Source organism: Natator depressus, chromosome 2, assembly GCF_965152275.1.
Source record: "Natator depressus isolate rNatDep1 chromosome 2, rNatDep2.hap1, whole genome shotgun sequence".
Classification (NCBI taxonomy): Eukaryota; Metazoa; Chordata; order Testudines; family Cheloniidae; genus Natator; species Natator depressus.
This window is the reverse complement of record NC_134235.1, coordinates 102,761,828-102,775,368: the sequence shown is the minus strand read 5'-3', so window position 1 is coordinate 102,775,368 and position 13,541 is coordinate 102,761,828. Positions and strand designations below refer to the sequence as shown.

The window sequence follows — 13,541 nt, the reverse complement described above, 5'->3', positions numbered from 1 at the left end:
CTTTCTCTGAAAATAATTTTTTTTTAAAAGGTCAAGCTTTAATTTATATGTCAACTGGAATATTTGTATGTATTGTAATTGAAATCAATATATTTGCAAATGTGGAAAAACATCAAAAATATTTAATAAATTTCATTTGGCATTCTGTTTAACAGTGTGATTCAAAATTATTAATCACAATTATTTTAATCGCAATTAATTTTTTGAGCTAATCACGTGATTTAACTGTGATTAATCAAGAGCCCTAGTGTGTGTGTGTGCGCGTATGTATATATATTACAAATTAATTGTGATTAATCACCCTGTTAAACAATAGAATACCAATTTAAATTTATTAAATATTTTTGGATGTTTTTCCACATTTTCAAATATATTGATTTCCGTTACAACACAGAATACAAAGTGTACAGTACTCACTTTATATTATTATTTTTGATTACAAATATTTGCACTGTAAAAATGATAAACAAATAAATAGTATTTTTCAGTTCACCTCATACAAGTACTGAAGTGCAATCTCTTTATCGTGAAAGTGCAACTTACAAATGTAGAATTTTATTTTTTACATAACTGCACTCAAAACCAAAACAATGTAAAACTTTAGCGCCTGCAAGCCCACTCAGTCCTACTTATTATTCAGCCAATCACTAAGACAAACAAGTTTCTTGACATTTACGGGACGCAAAGCTGCCTGCTTCTTATGTAAATGTCACCTGAAAGTGAGAACATACAATTCTCCCCCAAGGAGTTCAGTCACAAATTTAATTAACATTTTTTTTTAACAGGCGTGATCAGCATGTTCTCTGGAAGGGTGGTTGAAGCATGAAGGGGCATGTGAATCTTTAACATGGCGCACAAATATCTTGCAATGCCAGCTACAACATTGCCATGCAAACGCCTTTTCTCACTTTCAGGTGACATTGTGAACAAGTAGTGGGCAGCATTATCTCCTGCAAATGTAAGCAAACTTGTTTGTCTGAGCGATTGGCTGAACAAGAAGTAGGGCTGAGTGGACTTGTAGACTCTAAAGGTTTACATTGTTTTATTTTTGAGTGCAGTTATTTTTTTGTACATAATTCTACATTTGTAAGTTCAATTTTCATGATCAATATATTGCACTACAGTACTTGTATTCGGTGAATTGAAAAATACTATTTCTTTTGTGTTTTACAGTGCAAATATTTGTAATCAAAAATAATATAAAGTGAGCATTGTACACTTTGTATTCTTTGTGGTAATTGAAATCAATATATTTTAAAATGTAGAAAACATCCAAAAATATTTAAATAAATTTAAATTAATTTTTTTAATCGTGTGATGAATTTTTTTAATCGCTTGACAGCCCTAATGTGTGTGTGTGTGTATTGGATATTCTTGCCGGTAGATTCCTGCTTGCCTCTCAGGCAATGTACCTCTGCCTATTTCTGAAATAGGAAATAGTTCACGTTTGTCGCCATCCCCATCTGAGGAGACTCTGGACACCTTTTAAACAGGGAGGGTAGGACTGCGAAAGAAAACTGTGATTCAGAGCACAGATTAGCTGACCGTTGGAGGGTTTATTAGACTTCTTCAACAGAGTTTTCTTTTGCTTCTTAAAAATGCAGAGGTAGTGCTGAGTGTGCAATGGGAACAGATGCATTGTTCTGGTAATTAACCAAATATAGTTTTCTCTAGTTATAACTTTTATATTTACAAAAAAAATGTGTTTGGTTATCAAATCAGGTAAGTTGTTCCTCTCAGTTTTGTTCTGTAAATGCTTTTAAGATGTGTAAGCATACACAGTGCTGTGATCTCTCCTTCAACTAAAGCAATGCTGTGGAATTTCTGAGGGAGTGTTTATTGTTTTCTCTCACTTTGTGCTACAGGCGCTGCTTGAGTCTATGGTGGACGCAGCTGAGAATCTTTGCCCGAATGTGATGAAGAAGACCCACATTCGGCAAGACCTGATTGAGGCCAGCACCGAGAAGATTTCCATTCCACGTACCTTTGTTAAAAATGTGCTCTTGGAGCAGTCTGGAATTGATATCCTCAATAAAATTAGGTATGTTAAAAGCACTATGAAACCTGTCCATAAATACTCTGAAGATGGTTAAAGACCATGTGTTGAGTTGTCTTTCTGTGTTGCTTGTGTATATGTATATCAGTATGTTTCCTGAACATTCCCACGTAAGAATTCATATAGAAACTGGTATGTCACTATACAGGCCAATCGGCGTGGTCCAGGAAATGCAAATATTTAGGTTTCTACAACAAAGTTAATTAGATCATGTAGCGCATATCTAGTATTTGGTATGCCTATTTTCCTTCTTATTTCTGTGGTTTTAAATGACACAATCAACGTAAAAATCATATGTCTGAAATATGTTATCTACTGTTACTGCTAACGCCTAAAATTACTATAACTGAAGGAAATTAGAAGATAACAAATACTATTGGCCACTTTACCACTTTATTTTGTGCATTTGATGGCATATTGTGTGTTGCTGGTTTTGCTGTTCTCCCTATTTAATCGGAAGACACTGTAACCCTTTTATGTGGGGGGGAGTTTTGCACAGCAACAAGGATCAGACAAACACATTTAAACATTTGAAAATAGGATATTCAAGCCACTAAAATTGGAAGGGGAATGCAGAGGCAGTATAGCACTTTAAACTACTTGTAATTAATTATTTCTGAAAGATGAGATTCCAAGCTAGTTTTATAATATTTTTCTTTCTTTCTTAAATTTACACCAGAGCATATACAAGATGTACTATATGGTCAAGTTCAGGAGATAGGAAACTTAAAACTTTATGGTTGCTATCATTTCGATGGAGATAATTTTCTGCTAGGCAGGGTTAGTAGCAAAAGCATGTCATTTTGCATTGTGATGGTTGTATCTTTGCAATGGGAAAAGAGAAATTTATTTGTAAAGCATTAAAACTTAGGTATGTGAGCTTTTCAGAACACAGAAAAATTTCAATACCCGTGGCTAAACAAGTGTATTTAGATTTTGTTTTTAAATGGGAAGCGTGCGCTTTTTTTCCCCATTACTCTTGTCAAGTTCAAGAGTAGATGAATGAAACTTCTCTCTCTTTTGATCCTCCCTCCCTTCTCACATTTAAAAAACAAAACAAAATGACCTTTGCTTTGAGACCAATCGTGGAAATTTTCAGCCCCACAAGGAAATGTCATAAAAGGTTATAAGCAGCTGAAAACATAGATATTGCAGACTTAGCTACACCTTCTGATACTAATGAAGGCCATAAAAGGACTTTTTTAGAGTCACAAGTTGTAAATAGCTGTGGGGGTTTTCAAGCATATCAGCCATATGTTCTTCTACGTTATATTATTAGCACTATGCACCAATATAATACAAGGCAGTCCCATCTAATGGGTCGGAAGACATACAGACCAATTCTCCTATCGTTGTTTTCTTACCAGAAACTCTTATTATGGGATTGGATTCTCAAAAGGAGTTTATGGGAGCTCAGAACCGAACTTCATTGCATTATAATAGGAGTTGGGTGCCGCATTCCCAGAGGCTCCTTTGAAAATACCGGGCACATTTAGGTTCCATTATTATGTCACTGCTATCTGTTGCTATTATTGCTTGTACATATTGCACACAAAGAGAAAGGGAACATAGCTTTGTGTGTTAACTTAAACTGTTTTGTGGGTTGATACCGATTTATGCAATTAGGAAAAGATCACAAAGCCAAGAGCCAAACCATCTACTAAAGCAAGCAAATTCTTTGTTGGGACACTTGTCTTTGTCTTTGTTTGTGCTAAGGCCTAGCTTGCACTTAAAAAGTTTTACTCATATAACTATGTCAGTTGGGGAGAAGGGGTGATTTTTAAAAAAAATTTTTTAAGTTGACATAATTATGCCAGTAAAAACCCTGGTGTAGATGCAGCTATACTGTTGTAAGGCACTTTATACTGGTTTAACTTATTTTGTTTTGCCGAACCAGAATAAGCCATATTAGAATAAGCATTTTTATGAGAGTTAAACTGCATCCTCACGACGGAGTGGGACGTGTGTTAACGCTTTAACTATGCTGACACAGTTAAAGCGATACAATTTTTAAGTGTAAACAAGACAGGACAAAAGCAACCAGAAAACATTTTTTAATCTATTTATTCATTTAGGAAGTTTGACAGGTTTACAAATCGTTGCCATGTTACCATATCAGAAACCAAGTTGTAATCATTACAACCGTGAGCTTTTGTTACAGAAATATTATACAGTAAATATAGTAATCTCTCTATTTAATAGGGTATTACTATATTGTAAAAATGAGCCTCGGACATGCCAGAAAACAAATTCAGTCACAATAGAAAGTTTGTATTTATTCCTCCCTGTGAGATTTCTTCTTGCAAATAAGGAAGAAAATAAAGGGGGTTAGAGATAAATAAATCCTTGCTGCAGCCAATTTTAAATTCTGCATTTTGTGAGAAGTTTAACCTAGGGAAATTCTGACTCAAGGCATCAAAGGGCTAACCATTTAATATCTTCAAAAGGGCCACTGTACATCTTTTGCCTACAGCATGTTGGTTGGTTACCTAGAGTTTGTTTCAAGATTTGGCTCCATGAATTAGTATAATTCTGGAGACTTCTGCACTCTGGGAATACTTACTACTACTAACATCAGAACAAATAGTGAAACATTTCTCTGTGTGTGTGTAGACGTAACAGTCACCATCTAAAGATGTGTGATGACAGTCAAAGCTGAAAAAAAAGTTTCATTTCCATGAAAAGAGAGTGGTAAACCGCAACACCAAGTACGAATCTAATGTAATGTTGGTTTCTATAGGCTTGTCTTCACTGCAGTGTTAGCCTGAGGTATAGCAAGCCCACAACCCAACTCCCATCCACAAACACACATGTCTAAGTCAAATAAGTGGTGTTTTAAATTCTTGTTAGCTGGCCCAATGCTGGGAGGAGCGGGTGGTTTTGAAGCTGAGGTGATGCTGACACACAAGCTAGTAATGGATTGGGGTTACCACTGCAAGCTGCAGCTCAAGTGAGCTCAACTGCTAATCCAATCAGTGTGCTAATCAAGTCACTCTGTGGGTATATCTACACTGCAGCTGCGAGTGAGTCTCCCAATGCAGGCGAACAGACTCACACTAGAGGGGCTTGAGCTAGCGTGCTAAAACTAGCAGTGTGGACTACTACTGGCTCCTACGGAGACTCAGCCTAGCCACCTGAGCTCAGACCCAGAGTGTCAGGTGGGCGTGAGAGTCTGAGCTGCCATCGGAGCCACAGTGGCCACACTACTGTATTTAGTGTGGTAGCTTGAGCTGTGCTAGCTCAAGTCTGTCTACCTGAGCAGGGAGGCTCATTCCCAGCTGCAGGATTAACAAACCATGTGTGACTTGAGTGTGTTTTTGCAGCGTGGCTGCTCTAACTAGAGCTAAGCGTGCCCGAATGGAGTAACTAAAGTATAGTAACTCATACTTGTTGCAGTGAAGGGGCAAGCCCAGTGTATACAGTGCTGACGTGTTAAATCTATCAGTGAGTCTGTGTTCCATACATGCTTGTTGAATGCTAAATACATGGGACTGGCTGAAACAAAATTTGTAAGGCAGGAACTAGTTATTTAAAGCAAAAGCACAAACAATTTGCATCCCAGGAATGGTAATGGCAGGTTGCAGAAACAATACAGTTGCCATTTAGCTGACAGAAGGGCACAAAAAGGAGACAGGGCAATGTGTGTAGAGACTAATTGTTAGGTAAAACAAGCCTTAAACAGGTAAGACTGTCTGAATTCACTCCAGAACAGATTTGTCTTCTCTAACATCAACGCATGTATTATTCGTAAGCAAATCTGACCATATAGTTCTTATTAAGTTGTCCCTTAGCCAGATGTTTTTGTTTCTGCCATTAGAAAAATGTTAGAAGCAGGTTGAAAATGGTCCAGGAGTTCTTGTGTGTATTGCAGGATCTGAGAGTTATTTCTGAAGGGTTCAGTCCTTCTACTTGCACCTTCTTGTGTTTCATTCTCAAAGACAGTGGCAGACTCACAGATAATCTTCACACCCATAGAGCTTGTGCTGTAAGGGATGGCAAAGTTCTCTTGTGTGAATTGAAAGTTACTCTGTTCTCATTTTCAATGTTCACACAGCGAAGTGAAGCTGACTGTGGCGTCTTTCCTATCTGACCGAATTGTGGATGAAATCCTGGATGCACTTTCACATTGCCATCATAAACTGGTGAGTGTTTGCACCAGTCCGAGTAGTTCAGGGTGTCTTACCCCCACCACAGCATTCATGACTTGTTCACTTTCTTCTTCTCACAGCTGCATTTCTAAATCTGCCTAATTTTCATCAGCAGCGTCATTTGAAACATGGTCATAAGGTGAGTAGTCCTGGTTTAAGGAGAAAACAGCCACAGAAGAAGCTGCATTATTTAGCTGCCTTACTATCTCTTGTCTGAATTATCACATCTGAAACCAAAAATGGCTTTGCAAGAACATATATTCACTAGTTAAGGAGACAACTACTGGCTGTCGCAGTGAGACATTAGGCATTGCGATTGAAATAAAGTCAGATTTCGTTCTGTAGGAGACTGTGGAGCAAGCTGTAGAGACCTTACTTCCCAATCTGGTGCATATTCTGAGGCTACTTCAGAAATGTGAGGTCTTAGACTGGAAGATGTATCTATGTAGAAGACAAAATGTTCAGCTATTTACTGGAAGACGTTCTGCTGTCAACCACTTAACTGTAGATGTACCTGCTTCCTGAAGATTAGAGAAGAAATACTGCTGTAGGTCTACAGATCAGTTTATGGGCTCCTGTACGTTAAATGTTATTTTTAGTGGAGGGGGAATTAGATTATTAGACTCAGACCCAAGTTTGATGAGGGTGGGAGGAGCTAATGCTGGATTGCACAGAGCTATATAAAAAGACTGGCAGCAATAGCAAAAAAAAAAACAAATTTCCAAAATTTTCCCAAAGTTCCACTGTGAGTCAACATTCCAAGCGTAGGAGCAGTATTGGCAGCATTGTCAATATAAGACAGATTTGTTTTACTATTATTGGTGCTCCTGCTGTTATGAAATGCTTCCTTTGTAGATCAAAGTATAAAGCTATTGAATGCACAGACATTTGAAGAAACACAGTAGTTCCACCTAGGAACTATCCAGTTAGATCTGTCTACCTTGTTTTCTATATCACTGGCATGTTAAGGACCCTGGAGAGAGAGAATTTCATTAAAAACATTAATTTTAAGGCTTATTAAATATGCAACAAATTTTATATGTAGGGGAAATTTTATACCAAGTATAATTAAAAACAGCTGAGGATTCATGTAGAGTCCTTTCTGAGATTATGAAAGGCTAGTCTCAAACAGAAACTTTTGTTTCAAGTGTGAATGCTTTAGGAACAAGCAAATTCAAATTGCCCTAAACCATATTAAGCCCAAGGTCAACCTATCTCCCATTCTATGTTGGAGCTTTAAAATCATACACAATATTAAGTGTAGCGTCACATTTCATTTTACATTGCAACCAGGTCTCTGATTATGGTATTTAGTGGGCATACAACACAATGTCACAATTTTTTTACCACTTGCTGGCCACTATCTTGGGCCAGCCTGGCAGCAAATGACTCTGTTGCATCAGTGACCAATCAGGGATCTTTACTGCCAAATTCAAACATCAGCAGCATCCTGAAAGTTCTTCTAAGCCCAAGGCAGGATCCAGAGAAAGAAGCACAAGAGAGAGATCTGATTTCTTACCAGACTGTTGCCCCAAGGAGGACTGTTACTGCAACCCCAAAGGGGCCCAAGTTACCACTACTGCATGAGAACTGGCTGTTTAGAAAATAACCAGCAACAACTCTCGGCTGGGTTGAATTGAGAAGCAGGAGGAGGACCACAGCAGAAATCCCAGACCTGAGACCAGCTCTCTGCCAGATAAACCCAACAAAAGATCTTGGAACAGAAAAAAGCCCCTAAATCTGAACTGAAGAGACCCTGACTGGAGAGAAGCCAGCAGACACCAATTAGAGGAACCCAAGGAGACTGCAAACAGGATGGGAATGATTCCTATTCCACAGCTGAACGTGAAAGAAGATTCAGCAACATCAGTGACAGCATGCATACTGCTCACTGCAGCCTCTCAGTTCCCAGATGGAACTGAGATGTTTGTGAACATTGTTGGGCCATCAGTCAGAAAGCTTGGTCCAGAAAAATATATTGGATCAGTTCTTCTGAGTGGGAAAAGATGCCACTGTATGCAAAGCACACAGAAAAAGACAATCATAAAAAAATCTATGCGATCAACTGGTGGGCACATTTTGGTAGAGTGTACCCACACAGTTTCAATTCTGACACTGGACTGAAATTGTTCACTGAAATTCAGTGTTCTCCCTTCACACCATCCTCTTCTTCTCATGCTTCCCATATGAATGTGCTCACAATCTTTAAAATAGTAACTTTAGATATTTTCTATTGACAGTTCATCATAAGGCGAATCCAAAATAAGATCCTGTATTGACAAACATCTTAAACTGATACAAGTAATACAAACCACAGAGGAGTAATGGATACTTTTCTCCTATTATACCCTTTGTCAGTGTTAACATTAGCAGGGAACATTTTCAGGTCAACATTCTAAGCATTATGTTTCATATATTTTAAGGCCAAAAGTGACAGATCACCTAGACTGACCTGCTGTATTTCAGAGATCATTACCCCTGTACTGAGCCCAATGATTTGTGTTGGACTAAAGCATATCTTCCAGAAAGGCATTCAGTCTTGACTTGAAGACATCAAGAAATGGAGAATCCACCACTTGCCTTGGTAGTTTTTTCCAGTGCTTAATTACCCCCACCATTAAAAATTTGTGCCTAATTTGAATTTGTCTGACTTCAGTTTCCAGCCATTAGATCTTGTTGTGCCTTTCTCTGTAAAACTAAAAAGCCCTTTAAAACGCAGTATTTTCTCCCCATTAAGGTACTTTTTTCCATCTTCTTTTAGATAAAATAAACAGACTGAGCTGATAAGGCTATGTCTATACTACAGAGCCCATGCCAGTATAGTCCCCTAACATAGATGCCGCTTACACTGTCAGAAGGAGTTTTTCTGCCAATGTAGGAACATCACCTCCCCAAACAAAGTTAGCTATATTGATAGAAGCATTCTTCTGTAAGCACAGGTGCATCTACGCTGTAGGTTTCACACCCCTGATCAATATAGCTATCCTGATATAAGTTTTTAGTATAGACCATGCGAGAGACCCTGTAAGGAGTTCTCTACAGTCCTCAAATTTGTGTATCTCTTCTGCTTCTGCTCTAATTTGTCAATATATTTTTAAAATGTGGATAGTATTCCAGTATCCGTCTCACCAATGCTGTATACAGAGGTATCACCTCTGTATTCCTACTCACTTCTTCCCTGTTTACATCGCCAAGGATGTCATTAACCCTTTTTGTCACAGCAGCACAGTGGGAGCTCATGTTCAATTGCACGTTCATTATGAACCATAAGTCTTTTTCAGAGTCACTGTTTTCCAGGATAGAGTTTCCCATTCTGTAGATATGGCCTGCACTCTTTGTTCCTTAATAATATATAACCTTGCATTTGTCTGTAGTAAAATATCTTTTATTTGAATGGACTCATACTGGATTGCTCTGTATGACTGCCCTGTTCATTTAAGTATTTACTTTTATGCAGTTACCTTTATCAACCTAGCATGTCATCTCATCAAAAAACAAAATCAGGTTTGGTTGACAAGATGTATTTTCCTCAAAAACCATATTGACTGGCATTAATTATATTCCCATTCTTTGATTCCTGATAAATTTAATTCCATATCAGGTTTTCCGTTGTTTTGCCTAGGATAGATGTCAGGTTAGTTGGCCCATAGTTACCCTGGTAGTCCCACTTACCCTTTTGGAATATTGGCACAATGTTAATGCTCTTTCAATATTCTGGAATTTTCCTGGTATTCCAAGATTCATTAAAAATTTAACCTCAGTGGGCCAGAGATCATCTTAGCCAACTCTTTTAGGATTCTTGGGCTCAAGTGATCCGGGCCTACTGATTTAAAAACATGTCCTGAATAGATGCTGTTTAACATCCTCCTTTGTTACTAAAGTACTTCATCATCCTTATGTGATATGAGTCCATGATCCTACTTCTTTTCAAATATAGAACAGGAATATTTATTTAACACTTCTGCCTTCTCTGCATCATTAACCATTTTAATATCTCCTTCTAATTATGGGCTGATACTGTTTTTAGATTTATTTTGTTCCTAGTATACTTTTTTTAAAAAACTCCTCCCTAGCCCTGCCAGACATAGATTTATCCCTGATGTCTTTAGCTTCCCTTATTAATTTTCTACACTTCATAATTTCTAATTTGTACTGATTGCTATCTAGTTCCCCCTTTTTCTATTTGTTTGAGAGAAAAACAGGGTAACTTTGAGTAAATACCATCCTGGTTCAGCAGAGAAGTGAAGGCAGCAATTAGATATAATATTTATTTAGATATAATTCTTTATTATAAAAATATAGTATTTACATTTACCCAAAGTTGTCCTTTTTCTTGATTACATAATCATGGCTTTCTGGCCATCTAATAAACTCTTCTTAAAGAACATCCCAATCAGTTTTACTCATGATTTTCCTCAGCTGCGAGACATTAGCTCTTTTAAAACACCAAGTGTTGTCTTCTGTTTTGCCCACATTAAATGTAATCAAATCATGATCACTGGGCCGTAGGCAGCCACTAGCTTCCAGTCCAGTGATTTATTCATCATTATCCATCATAATGAGGTCCACAATAATTACCCCATTTTGCCTGCACATTTTTTTATATTAGAAAAGATGCAGCACTTGTGATTCCTACATTTATTAGTGAAAATCATTCAATCCTCCTTTTTTTCATCAGTTGAGTATGCTAGCAATTTGTACATTCATCACAGTAGTTTTTAAATGAAATGGCTTAGAAATGTTAGGTATGGTATGAGGTTTTTTCCTCCTTTGGGTGTTTTTATTTCCACAGTCCAGATAAGCAGAATCTCTTACTATGTGATTCTCTCTTATTAGCCCTGTTTTCTCCCGTCCTCCTTCCCTACCATCCAGTGTTGTGTGATGAGGGAATAGTTCTACAGGAAGATGCGGGAGGGCCTCCGATGCAAACAGTTGAGCTTACCCATTGTTCACCACCTATCATCACCTGCAGTGCACAACCACTCTGTTTAGTTTTTGTTGTTTGTTTGTTTGTTTTTAAAGATTTCTGATCAGTAGTTTCATCTCTTGATCCTTGTCTCTAGGCTGACCATTTGACCAGACGTGGTAAACCACTTCCACATCAGGAGTCACTGGAGATTGAATTAGCTGAAGAGAAACCAACTAAGCGCTCCACCATCACAGTAGAAGATTTGACTGAGTTAGAACGTTTGGAGGATCTAGACACTTGTATGGTAAGACGCTTTTCTTCAGTCCAATGGTTAAAAATCTAATCTTAAAAAGGTCCTTATGCAAATTTCAGTGGGCAGTTTTTATTATATCAGCAGAATGAAATTAGGAATTTGGCTCAATAAATATAAATAGTTGTTGTATGTAAAACAAAAAATTATCCAAACCAGGTATCATAGATGAGTGGAAGGAAAACCCTTTCCTTTGTTCCATTATCCCTTTTCTTGGTATCTGTTCAGACATATTCTCTTGTAAGATAACCTCTCTTGCCCATGTTCATACAATACTGCTAATATAAACGATACCTCTTCTGCAGAGATGCTAGTATATGGCTCTGTGATGGCAGCAATAAATCAGACTATGCTACTTTAGCATGTTGTTTCCTGTCACCACATGCTTCTCTCTGCCTCTGTCATCGTGCCACTTGACACTAATCCATCAAGGTAGATAGTGGGCTTTTTGAGACCCAGAGGTTAAACTGATGGCCATGAACTGCAGATGATTTTTTTTATATATGGAGGAAGTCTGAAACTCTTGCACATGTAATAAGGCTACAAAGGAAGTAGAACTAATGATGGTGTTGGGTGAGATTTTCAAAAGCACCTGCATGCGTTAGGAGCACATCCCATTGAAATTCAATGGGACTAGTGTGGTAAATCACTCAGAAGCTTTTTATATAGTTTTTGCATAAACGTTTTAAATAAATTACCTCTGGTCTCCATGCCGTATCTTGAATCTTTACAGATGCACTCCAGTAGGCTGCCAATTATAGTTAATATTCGTTACCCTATTTCTTTTCCAACTCATTGTGGACATTTTTTGCTCAGTGTCTTGTTTGCTGTAGAGGTGACATCTGTTGGAGGCAGCAACTTAAATTAACTATAGTATCCACTCCCATGCCTGGCACCTCATCGGAGTTTGCTTTGGTGCCGCATGTGTCTCCGACACCAGCAAATCCCATTTTCCTCCCTTTGGGGCATTGGCTGTTACAAGAGTCTTCAAAGATTCTCATTACCAGTCCTCTTGAGTTCCAGAAGCTTTCTGCAGCCAACTGTCAGTTTAGGTGTTTAGTGATTGGGCTTAATGGTGGCCCTGAGGGACAGCGTCATAAGACACGTCACACTTTAGCACAAGCTTGATTGTGCCTGTAAATGAACTTGAACGTACCAGATTAGTATGCAGAAATCTATGGTAATTGAAATTTCTGCTCTTAGAATTGTACTTTCAGTATGAAAATGCTCTCCAGGTAGGGTTTTTTAAAGCAAACATAGCCCTTGTCTCTGTCATCATACAATGTAGGTAAGGGGACCATGCTAGTGTTTTATCTTTTTCTTTGCTTATGTTTAAAAAAAAAGGAAAATATGAAGTCACATATTAAATATTAACTGTTTGTACCTTACCTAGAGCAGCTGTTTTGAAGAATATTTAATATCCCTGTCTTCCTCCCCATTCATACAACTTAATCACATGGCTGAACCCCTTTTGTAATTCTGATTCTCATTGACATCCACTTGCTATGGGGAATGAAATTATATTTCAGATAAATACACTGTATACAGGAGCTCTGATCTCCCATGGTGCTGAAAACTCCATTTGTTCAAAAATTAAAATGTATCCAGTTTCAAATATATATATTCGTGAGCTGAGAAATTCATATAAGGGCTGTTTTTGCAAACTATGTGCCTTCATTTTGCATTGTGGTATTGATTGCACTTGTATAGGAGACAAACTGAGAGACAAACTCAGTAATGTGGGCATACCAGCCTTGCACAGTGCTGGTGTCAGTTTGTTGATGTTGTTATAAGTGTCCTAAGAATAGATATCTTAGCTTCTAATTCCATCCAGTTTAGCTTATATCATGGATGTTTCCAGATGGGTCTATTTTAGCTGTATGAATTCCATATATACTTCAGACATGGTCCTTGAAAAAATGTGGATATAGAATCAATGTGGTGAAAGAGAGGTTTCCATTATATTAGTTTCATAATTTTCCCAAAGCCATTTATGTTTAGTTAGAAAAGTTCGTCCTGTGGGGCCCCTTTTTATATGGCATCAGAGAAACTTTGGGAATTAGTCCATGCAAGAAATAAATATATTAATGAAAGGTTCTAAGAGGGAATAAAAAATGC

The 13,541-nt window shown here is 37.7% G+C and overlaps 1 protein-coding gene across 5 annotated transcripts in view; it reads left to right on the top strand.

Moving 5' to 3' along the window:
• Positions 1 to 13,541, top strand: part of CARMIL1 (capping protein regulator and myosin 1 linker 1) — a 244,285-nt gene that overhangs the window by 171,873 nt on the left and 58,871 nt on the right. For all 5 annotated transcript variants that reach the window (XR_012638120.1, XM_074944764.1, XM_074944763.1 and 2 more), the window contains exons 27-29: positions 1,866 to 2,041; positions 6,111 to 6,198; positions 11,268 to 11,417. Coding sequence is in view for 4 of the 5 variants with exons in the window: in XM_074944764.1 (XP_074800865.1) it covers positions 1,866 to 2,041; positions 6,111 to 6,198; positions 11,268 to 11,417 (414 nt within the window). In the remaining variant the exon portion in view is untranslated. The remainder of the gene's footprint in view (positions 1 to 1,865; positions 2,042 to 6,110; positions 6,199 to 11,267; positions 11,418 to 13,541) is intronic.